General features: G+C 40.0%; 1 protein-coding gene across 3 annotated transcripts; it reads right to left on the bottom strand.

The window, feature by feature from the left end:
- Positions 1-169: 169 nt before the first annotated feature.
- Positions 170-22,308, bottom strand: LOC124298236 (tribbles homolog 2-like). Of its 3 annotated transcripts, none has more exons than XM_046749978.1 (4): positions 22,151-22,308; positions 14,478-15,611; positions 9,221-9,522; positions 170-2,577 (listed from the first exon to the last, which is right to left on the bottom strand). In XM_046749978.1, the coding sequence occupies exons 2-4, from the start codon at positions 14,925-14,927 to the stop codon at positions 2,127-2,129; spliced, it is 1,203 nt and encodes a 400-aa protein (XP_046605934.1). In that variant the 5' UTR covers positions 14,928-15,611; positions 22,151-22,308; the 3' UTR covers positions 170-2,126. The 3 variants fall into 3 exon arrangements, with proteins under 3 accessions (XP_046605934.1, XP_046605935.1, XP_046605933.1); XM_046749979.1 differs by lacking the exon at positions 22,151-22,308 and adding an exon at positions 18,751-18,774; XM_046749977.1 differs by lacking the exon at positions 22,151-22,308 and adding an exon at positions 17,239-17,729.
- Between the last annotated feature and the right edge of the window lie 50 nt (positions 22,309-22,358).

The following is a 22,358-nucleotide window of genomic DNA, read 5'->3' as shown; positions in this document are numbered from 1 at the left end:
GTTTGAACCAGGTATGTACATGTGCCCGGTTTTCGGCATGAAGGTTTAGTATTTTGACTCCCCTCCGCGATCATCATTCCAGAAAGCACACGCACCCCCCCTCCCCCCCTCCAGTGGTATGGCGGAAATTAGAGATTAAAATAAATTATTTCAAATTCTCCGCTGTCAGTTTACATTCAAAAGACTTTGTGTTTGCTTGTATGTACAGGATTTGATAATTAGCCTACCTAATTATACGTAGGACTTATTCGATTGACGTATTATTTACATGATCGCGTTAGTATATTCGTCGTATATAATTATAATCTATATTCATATGTATAGGAACACGCTTGGTGCAACTACCCGGCGAAAAAAGCAGTTACTTAAGAAATAGGGGGAAAACAACGTGTAATATTCGGAACTTCAATACCAAATTATAAACGCATAGGTGCATATGCAAGTTCGTATTTATCGCGTCATTAAAATTTACGTCGGAGACTAAATGATATCAACAAAATGTCGCAGGTACAAAAACGGCCTATACAACCAGCCAAATTGCGACTTTTGAATAGCTCGACATCAATTTTCAGAAACATCTCTCATAAGTGGAAGAAAGACAGCGATTTTAGCTTCGTACAATTCACCCTACTACAGAATTATTTAACTGCATTTACTCACAAAATAATATTAAAATTAACAATCACAATTACAATTTCCCACCTATGCCTTTATAATCAGTGATATATTTATTAGTATGTGGTATACATATACTATAGGCTGTCGGCAGTTTCTTTAATTTCTGTAACCTACCAATTTGGTTTTCGAATATTTCAGTTAAGAAAAACAGTATTTAAATTCTGTAGATAATAGACATTGCGACACCCTGTATATGTGTGCGATCTCTTATAATATAAATTTCTTAACTCTGTTATCTTTTGGACAGCATGTATAAAATCCGCAGTAATATCAACGAGCTATGAGCCTGGAATTTACCAAAAATAATTCCAGTGTTTCATTTTTCACGTGCAACGAATTTCTGCGCATATGAGATGATGAACAAAAAATGCAATATTCCAAGGAAACTAGCACGAAGTGCTATAAGTGTATCAAAACAATACTCATGATGTTCAGTTATAAATATTATTGACCAAAAGAAATCGAAAACTATCAGATTTAACACATGTTCTATGTTCTTTAATAAACGTCTGTAAACGACTCAACGTTGACGAGTTGAACAGCGCTGAAAATTGTCCAAAATTACTCGTATAGAAAACAAGTATCATTTATGACGGCGAATGAATTCCCTAGCAAATTTTTACATTCGTAAACGCAACGTATCATACTTGAATACAGACTATACAAACTAATAAAATAAATAAGAATTCAATATTTCCAGCGCACTTTATGAAATACGCACACAATGAATGCAACCATAATAATCATTCTCTCCATTATTTTCATACAGTCTAACAACGTTCTTAAAACCTCCCACGTACTTTCAAAATAAGAACAGTGCTCACATGACCCAATCACAAATGGAAAAAATTACTACCCAATGGCCGAACTAACTAATACTAATTGCAGACAAAGGAGCATTATTAAACATAAAAATTTATATAGGAACGTTGTCAGGGTTGCTACATAAATGAGAGTTCAAATCTGTTCGCTTTCTCGACTATCAGGTCATTTTTTGTTTATCTAAATCTGACGATTAGTAGAGAATTCAGCCCTAATAAGTCCTAGGAGATCTCAAAAAATGTGGTTAGCTTTGAAAGGTTGTCAGTGAGAGAACGTTAGCGGAATGGTTTTCAATAATGAATATTTTTCCAAAAATGGGCCAAACAGCAAGAATTTTTCAACTTGTAATCGAAATCATTTCATTAAGTTCAATGGAAGGCCTGCTTTTTCCGAAGATCACAATTTCTCGAAAAAAAAACCAGATCATATTAAACAAATCAAATTGAAACGAAACAAACAAACCTAAATCGAAAACTAGATATATATACACACACAACATACGCGCGCGCGTAGGAGTAAATATATATATACACACGTGTATTTGTTTTGTTTCAAATTTACCCACAAATCTAAAGAAAAATACATTTGTCCGAAAGATCGCACAGTGGAATATTCTTGCAGTATAATCAGTCTTGAGAGTAATTCGTTGCCGCTTGCGGTACGAGCTGATCGTAGGGTGATCGTGCTGCCGGTTGAGGATAATTCAGAGGTCTTGATAGCCATGGATGTCGGACAACATCTTCTCCGTGCGGACGTTCTGCAGGTTCCTTCCTCAGCAGAGCCTTGACCAGGCACCGAGCCCTCGGACTGAGTCCTTCAGGAACGATGAATTGTCCACGTGATATTTTAGCGAATAAAGAAGCGTGCTCGGCGTCGTTAAAGGGATACCGACCGACGAGCATTGTGTAGAGAAGAACCCCAAGCGACCAAATGTCAGCTGCTTTTCCGGAGTACGCACGTCCGGAGCGTAAAACTTCCGGTGCAACGTACGCCGGACATCCTCTCCGGTCAGCAAGCTTATCATTGTCGTCTTCGACGATCACAGCATCCTCCAAACTTTCCAAACGTAATTTCGTCCTGCAAGCAAAAAATTAACATGCTTTTCAGTAACTTGTTCATCGCCTGCTTTCTGAGATTCCTTATGCAACTTTAAAGCATTTAAAGTACAGCTTACTAAATACTTCATCAATTTTAAATAGGTACATCCTTTCGGGTTTCATAGTTATCATCGCGAGTAACCGTCGCTCCAATCAACAAAATTATAGATAATTTTTTTCTCTGTTTCGATTTGTATTATTTCGGAGACAACTTCTCGTACTATTCCCAACAATGCATTTACTATATGAGGAAGTGAAAACGACGAAAATAGTTAATTTTCCCAATTGTAGAAAAACATTCATCAATGATGAAATGTGTAACAGGATTTAGTATGGTTGCAGATAATTTTCACACCACTATCCAGTTGACAACAACATACATTAACAAAATATTGTGAAATAATTTGTCAGTTCAGTTTATGTTAAAAGTAGTTTCATAGTATCATGAAATTTCGTTACAATAATTATATTGAATGATTTTCTAACAAAAAAACCGTAATATGTTTCCTTCATAAATTCAAGATATCAATCATTTTACAACCAAATATTAACGTCCTTATGTATTTCACTGTATATTCCGTTGTTGGTATTGTTTTTTTTTTCAGAAAATTATTAGATCACAGTGAAAGGACAAAAAAATATAAAATATTAAATGTTCTAAATATTTTTCATCCTTGAGATATCGATCGCAAATTATAAAGGAATAGAATAACTAAATCTTTAAAACGCTTACTTATTGTAAAAAGCATTCATACGTTTCTTTAATACTCGTTTGCTTAAAAACAGTAAAAATTTTATTCTGCGTGAAAAGATAAAAAATAATATCCCGTATACGTATAGTATATAGGTACCTATATTACGATATATAATTCTGTTTTCGAAGTGGCACAAACGGTATTCGTAGCGGTCGTTTCACTTCAAGTGCTGCCGTTGATGCTGCTACTGCTGCTGCTCGAGTTTTGGACATGCGTGATATGGTATGAAATAGTTTAAAGTAGATACAATTTGAATATTAAATATAAAAAATGAAATTTTCTGCCGGTCACCGTCTCTGAATGATAACGTATGAAATTTGAATTGAAACGTTATTTCCTGCGTGACGTGATGGAAATAAAAAAAAAATTTCCTCGGTCCTCGAAACTTTTTCGTTCGTTACCAGACGTCGAATTAGTATAAAACTGATTTTTCCTTCTGTTGCTCGTCGATCGAAAAACAGTGATAAAAAAAAAAACAGCTGTTAACTTTATAAATCATTCACATATATGGTACATAAATATACGTATGTTGTACACCTTCGCTGGCGTATTTCACCGACGTTGGTTTAAGAAACCCGTTACCAACTTGTGTGTGAGATACATGATTATTTAGCAAGAGCATCAATTGGGACATCGGCATAACATTCTGTTGGTAAATCGCTGCCGCGGTTGAGTACAGTATACGTATAGTATATGAATGAAGCAACTCGCAGCGTGTAACAGATAGAACGAAAGAGAGAAAGAGATGAACGAGAAATGGAAAGAAAGAGAGAGAGAGAGAAAGAGGAGAAAGAGATCGCAGAGGCGCCGATCAACGACACGCAACGCGGAAGTTCGATATAACGCGCGTATCACAAGCATGCGGATGTATAATAATATGTCTATAGGGCAGGTATTAATAAGTAAACATATTTGACGGAGAATGATGCAGGATTTTAATAAAGTTGAAAAATCAACAATCCGTCATCAATGTGTAACATTACGGAATTTTTAATTCAGCCGTAATTTACACTCGAGTTTATATATTAATTATTCAACGTTCTTAAAAACTGTTTGATTGATTCTACCCGTGACTTATTGACCAACAGTAGCGTATACGTATCTAAAACTAGACTTGTTAACAGAGGATTTCATAGAGAATGTATATATAACACATATGTAGGTTACGTATTTTGTTGTCGTAAGAATATCGCTATAGCCGGCTTTACATATTTACATATAGGTACATGCATCGAAATGTTTTCCGTTGCGATACTTTTTCGTTTCACATGGTTGGTGGTATCTTTCACCGCGCGTAAGTCGACGCATAATCTCGACTTTTTAGTCATTTCCGCATATGGAAGTGTGCCCAAGTAATACATAGATATACGTATACGTATACTAATAAAGGACTTGAGAAAAAAATCGAAAAAATTCCGAGAAAGCTATAGAAAGTACGACAGGGTCGTCGGTTCATCAGTCGAACCAGTCAGTTAGTTAGTTAGTTATTTAGTTAGTTAGTCAGTCAGTCAGTCAGTCAATGCCCTCTGCAGTAAGATCGTCAATGTTTCATCACCCGGTTTATAAAGTACCTACACACAGGCAGGTATAACGCAGGCTTGTATCGTTAACGATATTCATATTCGGTATTCATCCCGTCGGGTAAGCGGGAGTTCTCGGATTGTAAATAGATATGCCTACAAGACGGGACAACGATTCGAGAGAAATCTAGATATTTATAAATTCGAATTCCTATTCTTCCAGAAATTTTCTCACGTCAGACAATTATTGCATTCGCATAGCAACCGCGCGATAATGTTCGGAGAAAGGTAAAAAGAAATTAAAGAATCGATAGGAAGCTTAATAACACGGTGACTTTGGTTTAACCATCCAGGATGATTTATGACAATCGATTATAGCAGACTTGTCATGACTTACATTATTGTAAGACGGACGAAAAATGTTCGTCGATCCGATCCAATAATAGTCGTAAATTTCGAAATAACGAATAAAGAGAATATAACACCGTTATACTGTGGAAATTATTAAACTATCGACACAATGTGGTTTCATATTTTTTCGATAATGAATCAATTCGAATTTTATACGCACACCTGGGACTTGCTCAATAAGGAAATTTGGAAAAAATGATTTAAAAAAGTGTCAAGAGTATCGCGTATTGATTTCGGCAAAAGATTAGGATTATTCTAAAGAACACAAAATGATCCAATTACAGACTGATTCGCGTGAGATGCGGTAATTCGTTGTGAAATTATCAATATTCCCATGACGAATCGTTGTTTCAAGTTACTTACATTGTATAAATACGTTACACGTGTGTCGAAATATGCGGACAAGTAATTGAAACGGTGAAAAATGAATCACACTGTAGATATAATATCCTTGCGAATACCATTATAAAAGCTGCTTTCTTCGCAAACTTTCACCGGCGCGCGGTATATACCGATGCCCCGCGTATACTTATCGTCATCACGTCGTCGTCGTCGTGACTTGGGAGAGAGAGTTCAAGAACCTTAAGATACACATTGCGTTCCTTTTAATTCCGTGCATCCTATACCTATACACGCATACAAAATACCTGCGTATACACATTAATTATATTACACATTATACCTACGTAATATAACGATAAGCTGGTTTGCAACGTGCATGGGACTCGGTTCTCGTGAGTGTATTTGTAATGTGTAATACGCGGAATTGCCGCAAAACTCGGCCGCGCGTTTTAAACCTACACGTTTATAATAGAGATAAGGTACCGGTAGAACGTAGCGAATTTCGGACTACCCGTAACCGGTCACACCTACTTGTAGTAGTACAAAGTGTAACATTAACGTCCGTCGACTGACCGGGATTGCGAAATAGTTGAAATTCGTTCAACGTTACAGTTCTATGCCAGCAACACTATAGGTACAATCATCCTACAACTTGTACACGTATACACGGCTGCGCGTTGTACGTTGGCATTTATCACCGTATAACTATTGCTATATATATATACCCAAGATAAGACGATCGGACTCCCGACGAGGTATTTCTTGCTTTCATCTTGCAGTATATTGTATACATATTACACCTTATTACAGGGCGATATGATATCAAGATCGGGAACGAACGATTTCATATCTTTAAACCGTAGTTACAAATGTTTTCATTACTCTTCATCTGGTTACTCACACACACGGCTATCCTTGTAACAAACTTTTGAGCATGATTAAAGCGACGGATTAGAAACAATCTGGGATCTTTTCATGTTATACACACGCTCCGAAGGGCGATAACAAAATCGCCATAATCCACGTCCACTCAAATTTTTCAGTCAAATTCAAGCCGAATCGCTCCCATGACGTTTCAACTAGGTAGGTATATTTTATTTTCCGCGACTACAGCTTCCAGTCTAAATAGATATACATATACGGTACTATACCAGTATAGAAACGAAAAATCATTAGGGTAAATACTTAATTTGTCACGCCGAAGATGCGTGAGCGATAAGTAGTCAAAGTTGTAAATGTAACTTGCGTGTATCGCGTATATCGGGTAGGCATAGGTGTGCAAGTAAAACGTAGAAATCATTATACCTCGTCGTATAATCGGGGTCAAATAAATTATGCCCCCGATTCACCGCCCCGCGGGTATTATAGTGACTAAATTTCTATACCGTGTCCTATTTACCCATTCAACTTGGGGACAGATAAAAAATTATGTGGGAGAGGATTCGGTGATACGTACTTCGTTCGGTAGATCATCAAATTTACATACGCATACGTACATCAGGAACTGCATGATTAGATTTAGGTGTGTATCAAGCTTATACCGTTTTCCTCAGTGACAATCTTTTAATCATCCAATTCATCGTTACCTGCAGGCGGAAAACATGAATTTCCTGCAACCGCGTTGCGCATGTTATACACGAGAAGAGACAGAATAATTGGAGAGATGTGGCTATCGCAGCGTGCGTGATGGAATATTTCCCGAATGAACAATACCTCGCGAGGGAGGAACTTTGACCGATATTCAATTACGTGTACGCGGGCGAATGCGTGATTTCGAATAAAAAGCAACCGCAGCAACGAGCAAGAACCGACAAACAGCGTTGTTAAAACGCGTTGCACTGCACGCGAGGATTAAACGCGCGTCCGGCGCTTCAAGAGTTTCCTAATTATGCGAGAGTTTCAAAACTCGCCGACTTACGTCAGTATGATACATAGTCGACGAACCAATATACGAATACGCCTGCATATGCGTACACGGTGTATGGGATGAATGCACAGTGTGTATATGTGTATACACCACATGTGACACGCGTGTGCTTTTCAATACATATAACTTGCGACATCTCGCGCGACGAGAGATCACGTCGGGCAAGCGAACGAGAGAACAAACGAAAAGAACGTCGCCGCTGCCTAGCGAGAAAAGCGCGCAACGTATATAATATCAGAGAGCGTTAGCGCGTATATTCATAAGCCTATCGCAACGGAAAAATGTACGGCATCGCGTTACGGAATTTTTGAAATTCAAGCCGTAAGACGTCTTTTAAGAAAATTGAATTCGGATTACCTATGAAAAGAATATCGTTAATAAGGCTATTACAATTAACTAGAGCGAGCATTCGGGAAGGATTATAGTCACTTTGAATCCGTGTATAGCGGAGAGTTCCAATTCTGATTCGAACCCGGACAAAGAACGTGACGAACATGAGATTCGCGTCTCACGGTCAATCACCTGTAAATACTAACGTACAGTTACATATCTGTTTATAAAATACAAAACAAGCATTTCGAGATCGATGCGAATAAAACAAAAGAAATAATAAATAGATCAAGACAAAGGTTGGTTGTGTGTAAGTAATATTGAGAATATACATACATGGGTGGATATTGGAATAAACGGAAATATGCGGAGAAAAAACACGGTATTTATAGAAATTTCTTTGAAATCGGGATGAAGAATGCAATGAAATTTTATCGCGAAGCGGTGACAGGTAATTTTGCAATCCACACAATATGTAATCACATGAAATCAACAAGTCTAATATAAACTGAACACCAGAAATCGGTTGAAATCATTCCAAGTCATGAAGTCATTGGTTGCCAAAACCGGCGGCATGCGAGAGAACCGGAACGACTGCGCGAGATGCGAATCGACACAATGAGGAGATGACTTGAATAGGAATACAAAAAAAAAAAGAAGAAGAAGAACCTATTACAAAAATAAAAAGGAATCAATTGTTTGAAAATTCGCAAATTAAGAGGTACGCGCAGATCGAACGGTGCAGTGGTTGCAAAATCTGTCTACATTATTACATAAATGTAAAAGGGGGGTAAAGTATATTCGCTTCTTTCGCTGGCGTTCCCTTGCGGTAGAACCAATATCTATATATATATATATATATTACAATCCATCCATTAAACACGCATGCACACAAGTTTGTCGTCGTTTTACAGTGTGAGAACGGAATGCGAGCGAGTCTCTGGTGCAGTGGATGCTGATTTGCCAACACCGGCAACGACGGCAGCAGCAGCAGCAGCAGCAGCAAGAGCTACAGATATAGTAGGTAGAAGGTAGGTAGGTAGGTAGGTAGGTACAGACTTGAAACGCCTCTGGCGCAAAGCGACGAAATGCACACTGCAGCAGTGCAGACGTGGATATATCGGGGTCCGAACGTTACCGCGAATGGTTGCAGTAGAGCACAATGACATTACGATTCCACCGAAAGACGTACGAATTGTCAAAATCGACGAGTTGCATTTTCCTGCCGGATTCCTAACAATCGATCTACCAAATTAGACGCCGCAGAGTGACCTGCCTATCCATACATACGGGTAATAATATCGGTGATGATCACGTTTCACGTGAACGCGTTCGTACCTTGCTTCGTCGGCGAATACGAATTTCCGTAATTTCAGGTCCCGTAAAACGACGCCGTTCTCGTGACAGGTTGAAACGGCCTTGGCAGCCTGTCTGAAGAGACGACGAGCCTCGGGCTCCCGCAGTCGTCTACGGGCTCTTACGTAGGCGTGAAGATCGCCGTGGTGTCCCTCGAGGAGAAGATACCGTCGTCCACCAGGCGCGTCGACGACTCCAGCAATTCCACTCGCCGCCCCGGTTCCGTCGAGACGAAGATGCGCCTCGAGAAGGGCCTGACCTCCCTTGTCGCCGACAGTCAATGCCTGTAATAAGATAAGAAACCGATTGGTGACGACGCTTTGGAATGGTGATGATGATGATGATGATGAGGAAATCCAATTTTAACTCTGTACAGAGATGACGCGTGCCATTGCGTTATACTGATATACATATACATATATATATAAATTAATTTTTTTTTTGTTTTTTTTTTTCAAAATTTCACGACCGTACGATGTGTTATAACGATGTCATCGTTAAGTTCGTACGTATTACCTAACACGGTGTATAACAGTAGTGGTCGTTAATCGATTGTATATTGTACGAAAAACGTTTTATTTTCAATATTGCGACAACGTGCGAATCAGCCCCGTCAGCATTTTACGGGTTACAAACTTGGCTACATCCTTTCATCTTTACTTAACAATACATATATCTATCTTTTTACGCTTTACGCACTCTTATCTGTGCGGTGGGAAATTTTCTCATTCATCTTACGTAAGCGATCGTATATTAACCATATTGAGGAAAAAAATAAGACCATTTCTATAGACCATATTTCTAAACTTGTTCGGTTAAAATTTGGTCAATTGTGATCCTTTTGTTCTGCACTATATATTGTACAGAGCTTGGGTTCATTTATACATACATAAATAAACGAATAGAACTGGTAACTTGAATTACTGTGCTGTTAAACTTGACTCCATATAAAACGTCTAGTTATAAAATAATTCATGATGTACGATAATTATTGTATTGAACTGAAATATTTTTATCAAAACATATACGCATAGTTATATTTTGAAGCTCATCGCTACACTTGTTATTCGTACACGATTCCTCATTTCCTTGTCACGCGATTTTAAAATCCTTAGAGTATTCTTTGGCAGGTATATCAAAAGTGCATGTGCAGCCTTGTGCATTGCGTGTAGTTTTTTTTCTTGTTTTTTATTTTTCCTCCAACGTTCCATCCATACCATTGACTAACGGAATTTTTAATATCCTTAATATCTTCATAATTATTTTTTAATTTTTGTCCTCTACGTAATCAATTCTCATAATGGGAGAGTGATATTGTTATTAGGCCGAGTTCGAGACGAGGTGGGTAGATAGGTGAGTATAGATGTATAACATACATGTATATAATCGAAGCGCGACTCTATACCATATCTTGCTGCAGCTTGGTCAATTCTTGCCCAATTGTTAACGAGCGTGCAGCAACCGTTGCCCGAAGGCGATGTAGAAAGAGGACTTTTATAAGATAATAGCCTATGCCTCACAAACTCTGCTGTGTACCCAGAGAGCTGTACCATACGTAAAATACGCAGCGGTATAAATCCGTACCAACGTGATGCAACGTGTGCCTCGTATATAGTCCGTCACATGTGTACATATGCACATACATCAGGAATGCATGCAGAAACGAAATTGTGGACGTGATGAAAAGAAAGGTTTAAACGGGAAAAAAATTCCTTATTTCCAATTACGTATGAAAGAAAAGGCAGATATCGATAAAAGAAAAAAGAAAAAAAAAAAAAAAAAAAGAAGAAACAGGAACTGGAACAAGAAAAAAAATATTACAACCGTATAATAAATCAGAATACGAACTCGCGTTCGAAGTTCAATTTATAAGCGTATCCGAACAATGAAACTGTAGCTACATTCACGCGGCATGAACGTGTAACGACACTTATGTACGATGTGAGTCAAACACGATTGACGGGAATTCGGGGATCGCAATCAAGCAGATGACGACAGTCGGTAAAATAATGGTCACGTCATCGACCGCGTCATGCACGTTGTAAGAATGCGATGGCGCTTTGTTTAGTACAACCTTAAGCATACAAGCACCTAAAACTGCAAGACTGTATGCATACGTACACGTGCATACTCTATGTACCACGTTTTCTATCAAATTTCAATAAACAACTGTGTGTACCTACATTGAGATAAACTATGTATGGTACATATATATATATATATATATACATATTGATGACCTCATCTTCTCTTTCGTGCATTGTTTCGCTGATTTCGAATGATAAAAAGAAAAAACAAAAAAGCTACACCTTCAAAATTTTTCTCATATCACATCTGAATCAATGTGTATAATAGAGGCAATTGTACCACACTATGTGTGTGATACACAATGTGCGCACCAGAAGTCTTTCTTCATGACTGATAGCTGCGCGCGTACAAACATCCGTACACGCTAAAGAACCGTACGAAAATGACATTGAAATCATTTCTAATCACTGCGGTCGTTTGATCGTTATATTTGATAAGAATTGCAGGCTATCAAATCGATAAAAATTCTCAATATCGTTTCAGTTGACACGTTTAGACGGTGTAAAGACCAATGCAATGAAAATACATGAAACTCCACACAAGCTATAGCTAGTGATGTCAGCAACAATAACATTAATAATAATAATAATATCAGCAACATCATCAACAGCCATATTACAAAAAGACTACCGTGCCTACAAATTGAAACGAATTATTGCCAATTTTTGTTTCCATCCCTTCATTTACGCGCTCGAGTTTTCGCATCGTGCAAACGAATCTAACAGCTACAGGATTTACGTTTCATGTTTTTCTACCAACATGTTATTATTGCGTTGTGTTTCAATGAACGGGCACCATCGGGTTTAGAAGGAAGTATATAACTCGCATTGTGCACAGCCCCGAGACACTTAAGGGCACAAAGAAGGGGTGGGAGAGAGAGACAGACATTCGGGCTATTCGGCCTAGGAGATATTACATTATACATGCATATTATATATACGTGTACACAGAGGAATTTAATTCGCGGAATGTGCCACTCCTGTCGGTTTCAGCAGCGGAGTTTAATAATTGTTAGATCACCTAGTAACATGACGCTATATATGTGCCTATGTACAGGCGATAAATACGTTGTGCAAATTGCGGTATATATATATGTCTACATATCTATGCATGTCCTCATGTGTAATATACACATCCAACAGAGGTGATGAAGAAACAAGAGCTGGCGACACACGCGCGTTATAATTGAAAATTTCATAACAACGAGGTGATAAGTTGCAATCGCTTGTCGTATGTGAGTAGGATATGTACACAATACGTTATTTGCATTTTTGACAGTTGGATTTTTTTCCTCTTTATTCCTTGTACCTTATTACCCTAATATTTCATTTTTACATACCTAGTGTGGAATTGTATAAACAAATCTCAAAGGATTCCAAAAATAGGGATCAAACGTATAGGTATACGTATGTGACGTATAACGTATAATATATTGCAATTCGTCCGATCTCTGCGCTGCATCGATACCTACTGCACAATAATTCTCGCAGAACAATACTCAATATAGTGTGTGCACATTTTGCATTACGTATCTTTGCATACGCATCTGCATACCCGTAATAACAATAACAATGATAATGGTAATCTCGAAGAAGCTAGTCAGGCGTCGCGCAATTATCGAGCGATAATGATTTCGCAAGATTCGATTCGATTGATTGTGAGCGAAGAAAATTTCAAGACGGAAGTGATTATCGCTCGCTTAGATCGGGAAAATGGTATCGTACTAAATGAGTCGTTACAAGTTATTGCGGAATACGGCGAAATAGACCTTCTTACGCTACACATACATGTACACACGTACAGACAAAGTAATTAATGAGTCAAGTTCAACCCCGTTAGGAGGAAGGGAAAACGGTTTTTCCATACCGAGCGGCGTACTACACGCACTACGCGTACACACAAGTACACTAGCCGAGAAAAACGATAAGAAAATTTAGTCATTTGATTACACAACTACGTTGATATTACACGTCATGTAGTGTGGTGAGAATACGTTATATTATTCATGGAACCTTGACACAGAGATTTTAGTACTATTGCGAATAACACACATACACGCGTATTAAACTATGATTATTATCTTTCGTACGTTTGTTAAAAATATTCTTTTCACACGTATCACTGCAATTAGAAAGACTCTTGTCAACGTGTGATAAAAGCAAGAGACGCCTCATACTCCTCATGTCATTTATGAATGTGTCGAATTTAGACGCCCGATTATAATAAGCTATGTAAACAAGTTACGCGCTTCTTGAAAAACAGATAATATGTTATTCGACGTGAATGATATTCGGTTCTTGGCTCAGTTCTTGACTTTGATCAGGTATCTTGTTTTTTAATTTTCGACGCAACAAAAACCGGTATTTTATTTTTCGTGCATCAAATTTCGCATTGAAATAACTACAACAACGCTTCCGTTCCAAGATGGATGAAAAAAAAAAAAAAATCCGACGTGTTTTTTCTTCACTCTAATTCAACGGCAATCATCAACTTCAGCGAAACAATATTTAACAGTTTCGAGTTGTTTGCATTACGACGGAGTATATCGCAGAGAATAAATCGCGTGCTGGATAGCAATATTTTTCACTTTCTTTCTTACTGTAGGTGCAATTTCAAAGGATTGGAGCACCGACCTTATCTCGACGCGCGTTAAACTCTCGTGACATTTCGTCCAACTTCCTTTTCACATCACATTCGGTTTACGGTGCCGCGCAATAATGAGTAATCGAAATTCAACCGGCAAACACAAGTACGTCCTGCAAACAGCAACACGGAGGATTACGATAAAATCCTCTTGTCATCGCGTTGCAATCTGTTTTTTTCTGTCCTTTCCATTTTGTACGTGGTTATAAATTTTTTACATCGTAACATTCATCCGTAAGAGTGCTATTCAATTCACATTGCTTTGATTCGATTTTACCGAAGCGATGAAACACGGAGAACAAAGAAAAAAAGCAAAAAACAAAAAAAGCAAAAAAAAAAAAAAAACCTTGACGACAACGATTGCAAATGTTGAATGAATGAAGAACCTTGTACGAAAAACCCGGGAGCAAAAGACGCCGCCGGTTGTTAATAACAGGTTAATAATAGGTACAGGTATATTAGGTGTACAAAGATACAAGGATCTGGCTAGTTGAGATCTCATACTGACCTTGGCAACGAGTTGCTGACCAGTTTTCACGTCGATGCATCGATACAGCGCGCTGCCCTCGGCGGGTCCGACGAGCAAGAACCTTTCCCCCAACAGAGTTGGTCCATGATTCGGCGTCGGGACGGATTCGCAGCTCGGAAATATCGCCGTCGAAACATTACTGTTCGTCGTCTCTTCGTTCGTCGTTTTTTGCTGTTGCTGTTGCTGTTGTTCCTCTTGCTGCTGTTGCTGCTGCTGCTGTTGCTGCTGTTGTTGCTGCTGTTGTTGTTGCTGTCGTTGCTGTTGCTGCTGCTGCTGCTGTAGCAGCAGTTGCTGTTGCTGCAGATACTGGTGTTGCCGTTGCTGCTGAACGCCAACATCGTGTTGACTACCGTTCGAATTGACGAGAAATTTTCCATTATTCGTTCGCGTCACTTGTAAATGCAACGGATGCTGCCTAGCAACTCTCATATTCGTACTACGATACCGCACGCACCACTATTTCCCACCGATCCTTTGACTATTTATATTGTTTTTCCAATGATTCTGATTGTTATTATTATACTTATTGTTATTACAAAACACTACCTGACTATTATATTTCACGTTTCAAGTTATTTTTATCAAATATTGTCGAATATTTCCATTAAAGTTTTCGTTTTATACCGATTGATTGTTGTCACGCTTTATCTTCACCCGGCACAATTTTATATTGTAAAAAAAACTTCATGTGGTCACTTCATCAACGTTTTTTACGTAGTAAGAAAAAGTTTTTTTTTCTTTTCGCTTCACTAATATTATCTTCCGTTTTCTGCCCCACTCAAAATCGTGTTTAATCTTCGTCGAACTGCATATATACACCAATGCGTATGATTAGTTTTCTTTCCTGTTAACTATTTTCAAATTACAATACTAATATACAACTACACGTATGTATCGACAATAATATCACGTTTTATTCTATTTGCATAGTTGATCCGCAACTTGCTAATAGGTTTATATCATTCTTTTATATCCACTTGTTCTTCCTAATCACATTTGCATCATATTAGTCCTTGGTCACAGAGAGAGATCGGCTGCGAGTGTCCCCTTAACACAGTCGGTGATCGCAGATACTCTCGTTTCGCGTGATCTCTTCGAGGTTTCGATTCTCAACTGTAACAAAAAAAGGGAAAAATATAAAAATTAACGACCGTATTAAAAATACATGCATCGTAATATTCAAGTATTTTATAAACTCGACGAGTGTGCTTTCTGCTAATGAATGAAAAGTGAAAATTCAATTTTCGTCGTACGATACCAGCCGATTTTAGATTGAGAGAAATTTTGAGGGGCGATGATTAAAAAAAAAAAATGAAAATAAAAACCGACGAGTTACAAAGCAAATCTTTGAATTTGGCAACACTTATTTCGCATCTGTCGCTGCTTTTATTTTTTTGTGTGTCATGATACGTTAATACGCGCGCAACATTTGCGATATCCACATACGTTCACGCATACTCACACATACGATACGTTTGCGCAAATCGGATTGCAACTTCGGTCGGGTTCGCAGAGTTGCGGAGGAGTTAGGTATGCACGCGTGTAGCGTGGCCAAGGGAGGGGGGCATCCACACACACACACACACACACACACACACACACACACACACACACACACACACACACACACACACAGTCTAGCCTCCAGGGGCGTGGTAACAGGTCCGGGTGCCCGGTGGCATGCGAGTGATCTGAGCATAGGCGACACACGCGCGCAAGCACGCGTATTTAAAGAATGAACTTATACGAGGATAGGTGGAGGTGGGAGGAGCCGCGGAAAATTGACTGACGCAAGTTTGTGTTCTGGCGCTGTTCCGATCGTCCAACAGACGGCGACGTGGATCTGACGGTATGAGAACGGAGGATTGGGGGGAGGGGGGTTTAAAAGAATAAAAAAAGATAAAGAGAATAAACCTTGACGAAACAACGCGACGAAATTGCAAGAGCCGCGTGTAGGTGGACGGTCGTGAAACGCGGAGCATCGGTTGACGAGAGAGGAACTACACCCAGATATCCTTCGATAAGGTCAAAATGGCGGAGATAAGCCAATAGCGGATCAAAATTGCGAACGATTGTTACTACTGGCTCGAAAAAGATTCGAATCACGGCTGTGGAGAGTAAATGAAAAAATAAAAAAACAAAAAGCTAATCCCCAAAATGTTACTTTTCATTTTGTTCGGTTAGCGGTGGCCGGCGGCTGCTGCACCGGGTAACCGAATGGGAACCTCTATCGATCCGCAACCACTCGCACTCACGCATACACACGCGCACACACACACATGCACGAGTCTCTCTTCGTAGCGCTTACGTGTCAAATACGGTCGAACCGCGACTGGTATAGCAATTACGAATACCCGAGGCCACCCACGATATTATTCGATTCAATTTAAATTCACTACCTCTTGCCCAACGGAAATATTGCCGATCTAAGTTTGAGTAATCAGCAGGATGACGACGGTTAGAATTTGAGTAAGAGAGAAGACGAGGAAAGAAGTTGAACCGGAGCGAGAAGGAGAAGAACGTGACGATGACGATGATATCGTCGTGATAACAATAATACACGTCGAATAAGTCTCCTAATAACACTTTGTTCCTTTGTCATGTCTCGTTAGTTTATCAATATTCTTACTCTGTGTTAGCTTTATAGTCCTTTTTACTAGGCGCCGATTAGGCTGGCTGTGTGATAAGATGATTACTGTGTATAATGTATGCATAGAAGGACGCACACCTTGATTCGTACCTTGTAATTTGTTATCTTTAACCGTTATATCGTAATAATCGCCGTTAGTTCCTGAACGGGGGTACCACGTCCGAAATTGGTATGTTTTTCACCGTCACACAACAATAAATTAAACAGTAAGTAACAAATCTCCGGACAAACCGGTCGAACTTGTTATCAAAGACGCACGGGTGATGGATGTTTATTCTTGATTTTCCTTAGTTTCTTTATTTCCTCGTCGTGTCGTTTGTGTGTTTATTTGTCTTATTTATACTCTCGCACGATCGATCGTTTCCTTGGTAATCTGATTAATTCGTATTTAGAAAAAAAGGAATAATCAAGCTGTCGTTGTTATGCGATGACTATAATCCCGTGCCTGTTATTATGGACGGACCAACTTGTGGACCGGCCTCCGCTCAGAAACCACAGCAGCAATGGGTTGAAGAAATTCTGTTCAGGCACGCCATTTTGGTGCTTGTAACTCTACGACGTCGAAGCGTAGACTGAAAACGTCGGTGAATTAACCCGAGGGACTCGACGCCCCGCTCCGCCGCCCCCCCGCCTCGCGCTCAAACATCGCCCTGAAGTATGTACGGGCTGCGCACTGGTCCTACGCGCAGGTGATTCAGCGCGCCTGCGCGCCACGACGAAACGCTTTATACGTGCCGGAACAGCCGTGTCGCCCCGTTTTAACCAAGGCGGGAAGTTAAAATACGACCGAGGCTTCGACGCCGCGCAGCGCAGCGCACCGGCATCGCCTACCTGCGGCAGCCTGCCGTTCATGGCCAACCGACACTATTTTTGCAACGATCTTCGCAATATTCTCCGTTCCCTCCACCGCCGTTCCAGCGCCGCCGTCGATCTTCGTGCATGTGTGTTGTTGCCTACACGGTGGCCGAGAAGAGCGAGACGAGATAAAAGGAATGAAAACAAGCGAGGAATTCCTTCGTTCACGCTCGATTCTCTGTCTCGACTTTTTAACCTAATGCCGTTTGTGTGTTTATATTCCTACGCTTCCAACTTTTCGCGCTACGCTCGTTTTATAATAATGCGGGACTATGACCTTAACCACTTTTTAACTTCATGGACGTCGATTTTTATGAAACTCAAGTACACCGTTTCGTGCTGCACGCTTGTCGAATCTTTGTAGACACTGTTACGAACGAGCGGTTATAAATAATCGAGCACGTTTTCGCATCGAATGTATATAATTCTTGATTTGTACGCGAAAAGATGTTTTTTCTTTTTTGTTTTCATCGTTTCTGTTTCGTGGTCTTATTTCGAACTAGAAATCAAATTTTTATTCGCAGGAAACGGAGGGAAAGAAAAACACCACCGAAACATAACAGCTTGGTTTAATAATAACCGAGACAACAATGACGTGTTCTTGAGTTTTATGAAGATCGATGACCGTGAGGTTATATAAAATAATAGCGGAGTGATTGACGCGAAGAGCTTATCGCGTACATACGTATATTGTATGTATAAAACGTAAAATATATAATTTAGATTTTAGATTCACAAACTTCGTACCTGCACTGACGTACTTTTTATCAATCTTATCCTCGTCCTTCTCCAGAGACAGCAGAGAGTCGATTGAGGGACAAAAACATCAAAGACGCTAATATATAATAGATCGTATGACAATGCGTTGCGCCTTATTTCGTACTAATCTATGACTCATCGAAAACTAAATTGGAAACATTGTCCCGTCCTACGGGTAGGAAAAAGGCATTCGCGCATAGATTTCATTGCCTGCCCGTGATAATACAGACAGTTGTATTTATATAAACGATGACAGGTGTCTCTTTCTGTCGAGATGCGTAGAGGAGGCCCCAGGCACACACATGATGCAGCATACCTTTAAAAGCGAGTTTGCAGCATCGACGAGCTCCGACGCGCTGACTAATAATCTTACCTTCGCTTGCACGCAGTAATTAGCGAATGGTGCAATCCTCCTGCAATTCTAATTAGCACCTTGATCTTAAGGAAATGAGGCCGCTGTTAGAACTCTCGAGTTATGTCGTATTACATGTATACGAGTGTATGTATGTGTACACATAGCGGCGTAACGCCACCTATCTGTGCAGAGCAACATAAAACCGTAAAAGAGGGACACTGTCGTTGATATTGTACTCGTAGTTGACACACTCCGTGTCGTACTTGTACTTACATGTATTAATATTTTATAATGGACACATATAGCATGAGCCGCAATTCGAGGTCGTATTATTACGCATATCGTGAGCGTATAAAGCATTGTTAGATTCTTTTTGGAATTGCAAGTTTCAAATCAGACTGTTGCGGAGTCGAGGGGAACGACAAAAAATATTCACAACAAAGTTCTATTCTCGCATCAATACAGTGTATGAAAAATGTATTTCCGAACCCGTGAAATTTATCCTCAAAGAAAACTTTTCCTCCTCTATTCCGGCATAATACGAGGCTTGTACGAGGAAATAATGAATACATATTATACATGCTGTATAATAGTTTCCTGCAGGAAACCCGAGCAAAGGTAAAAGAACTGGATCTCTCGATTACGAATAATAAGATAAGATAAAAAAAAAGAAGCTGTTACCGTTCCTCAAAACACGTCGGGTGTATACACTGCGCGTGTAAACTCCACGCTTATACGCACACACATTTATACACAACGTGCGTTTTTATCAGTAGGTACGTACGTACGTTGGAATTAATACAAGGAGATAAAGTTTGCTTTCGATGCACCGGAAACCGGAAGTTTGTTACCCTTTAGCGATTAGTCCGAAGCAGCGATTGAGCTATTGTAACAGGAATCGGTATAACAGCGTAACGAGTAGCACACTCGAGATATACATCGAGACATCGTATTGCGTGTTAATGCGAAAAAAATTTCGAGCACTTGGGTACGAACGTAGGTGTGCTTAATTACACATATGTGGACACCTATGGCTTGATAAATGTGAAAAGACGCGTAAGTAGCTGACGCGCCTCTGTAGACCGAAATAGAAAATTGCGACAGTCCGCGTCGACGAGAATCGTCTCGATGAGTGCGATACCCGAGAAGTTAAGGTACGCATTCGGTTAGAGCATGTGTTGGGCGAATACGGAGTGTGCGTACGCAGGCTAGGCAGTGGCAATTTCGGTTCCGGAATAACCGAAAAAGCAACCATAACCAACCGATGCCAAAGATTTTACGCCACCGGATGTGACTAATTGCCCTTTTCGAAACCTCGTCCCAAATAGCGTTATGCAATTTTTTTTAAACATTTCTCTACACAATCTTTTCACGTATTCATTTTTTCTAATTTTCATTTCTGGTAAGTATCTACAGCGGGACATTGACCACCAAGGATTACGCCGAGCTTGAAAAAACTCCAGAATTAGTTAGTAATAAATGAAAAAGAAAACTTTCTATCATTCGCGCAGACAATTGCTAGAGGATCTTCGTCTGTTACGGTTGAACTGAAATTTTTCGTAAACGAAGACTGAGAGTACGACCGTCTTTTAGATAATTCGATAATTGCACAAAAAGAACGAAGAACTATCAGCCTGCGTGACATTCGAAAGACAAAACTTGGAACATTAAACAACAGATGGGCGAAGAGTTTACGACGTCATGACGGATATAGAGGTACGTTACTAGGTGGAGGTGGATCACATGTAGGAACATGTGTATAAAACGGACATGTTAATAATAAATGTGGATAATCGCGGTCAAATCGAGAGCAGATACGAAGCGGTAAATATTGATCTCGTGTTCGGTACGAAATTCAAATATAACTATTCTATATTCGTATTACAAAAGTGTGAAAAAATGTTATTTACAATTTTTCTAAGTAAAACGGCGGAGTGACAGAGGTCTGCAAGTTGGTTGTATACACGTACCTCTTACACGCATGTATACGGACAGGATATGCACAGTCGGTTGAAGTCTGACGTGTCGTCTAGCATTTTCCGAGCTTGAATGACCTCGAACGAGGTTAGCGCGGGTACGATTGTTGCGAAAGAAGCTTGTGGCCTGAGCAATGTACGCATGCTGTGCACACACACACTGCGTTGTACGACCGACAAGACGGACGTCGTCGAGAGCCGAACGGCGAACCGTCGGCAACCTTCGCAAACCTGCAGTATGGAAGGTCCTTAGCAGTTGAAATTTGTTCCCATTCATCACCCGGTGTTTTATTTATGATCAGTTAGGCGTTTTTGTGACCAAACTTTTCAAATTTTAAGGTAAACAATTCATTAATGGCCACGGAACTTTCCGAGGTCGCCTAATACCGTTAAAGGTATACCGTACACCACGAATTGCCCGGTCAATTCGTTAACATACATTGAACGCACGGACTGCAAAGCTCTTCGGTTTATCGTTCTTCACGATGTTCAGAAATTTCGCAAGGACATCAAGGGTGCGACGTTAGAGCGATTGCACCGTCGCTCTACTCGTTTTCAAAATCATCGAGCGTTACTCGACGGTGAGTACAAATGCAACAATGCAGCCCGAGAAACTGGCTTCTCCTACGGCTCCGTATTCCGGCGTCGTTCGACACCTGGTGGGCCACAGCTGCAGGCCCTGCAGATTGATACCTGGCTGATAGCTTGAGGCTAAAACCATGCCTTGGCGCCGATCAACGACTCGGGCGAGAAGCGTCTCACGATAAAGCGATGCTTTCGACATTTACAACATTTGTCAACAATCGCGTGCAGTCGGTCACATACTCGTATCTGTGAAAAGTGACAGACAAACAAGTTGTATTAGGCAAACCTTTTCGAATTTCGAATTTTCGTTTCTTTCCGCGAATCCCTAAAGTCCTAACGATACATCGTCATGCTACTTGTGGTAGGCGACATCTGACTTCGGACACATGCAGCTCGATTCTGTCACGTTGGTTTTGCTTTTTTCTACGGACCTGTTTTTTTTCGACTAACTAGGCTGGTGATTTTTACTCACCGGTTTCGGGAAGATCCATTTCCGCTCGTTTCGACTTCCTCTCGGTCCTTTTTCACGTATCGGTTGGCCCGTTGGTCGGCATCCTCTTCCTTATCCGCTTCGCCCTGCTGCTGCTGCTGCTGCTGCTGCAGGCCCTTTCATACTTGGATCTTCCCCAGCTGTTGTACAAGGGACAAACACGGATATGAGCAGGAGTAGTAGACGATAA

This window comes from Neodiprion virginianus, chromosome 2, assembly GCF_021901495.1.
Source record: "Neodiprion virginianus isolate iyNeoVirg1 chromosome 2, iyNeoVirg1.1, whole genome shotgun sequence".
Taxonomy (NCBI): domain Eukaryota; kingdom Metazoa; phylum Arthropoda; class Insecta; order Hymenoptera; family Diprionidae; genus Neodiprion; species Neodiprion virginianus.
Note: the sequence above shows the minus strand (reverse complement) of the source record. Positions and strands in the feature narration are given on the sequence as shown.

Bases quoted from the DNA above. Each gene is read 5' to 3' on its own strand.
- LOC124298236 (XM_046749978.1), bottom strand. From the start codon at position 14,927: ATGAGAGTTGCTAGGCAGCATCCGTTGCATTTACAAGTGACGCGAACG. The intron at 9,523-14,477 runs GTCAGTATGAGA...ATCTTATTACAG, and splicing joins GTCAGCAACTCGTTGCCAAG to GCATTGACTGTCGGCGACAA. The intron at 2,578-9,220 runs GTACGAACGCGT...TTTTGCTTGCAG, and splicing joins GTATTCGCCGACGAAGCAAG to GACGAAATTACGTTTGGAAA.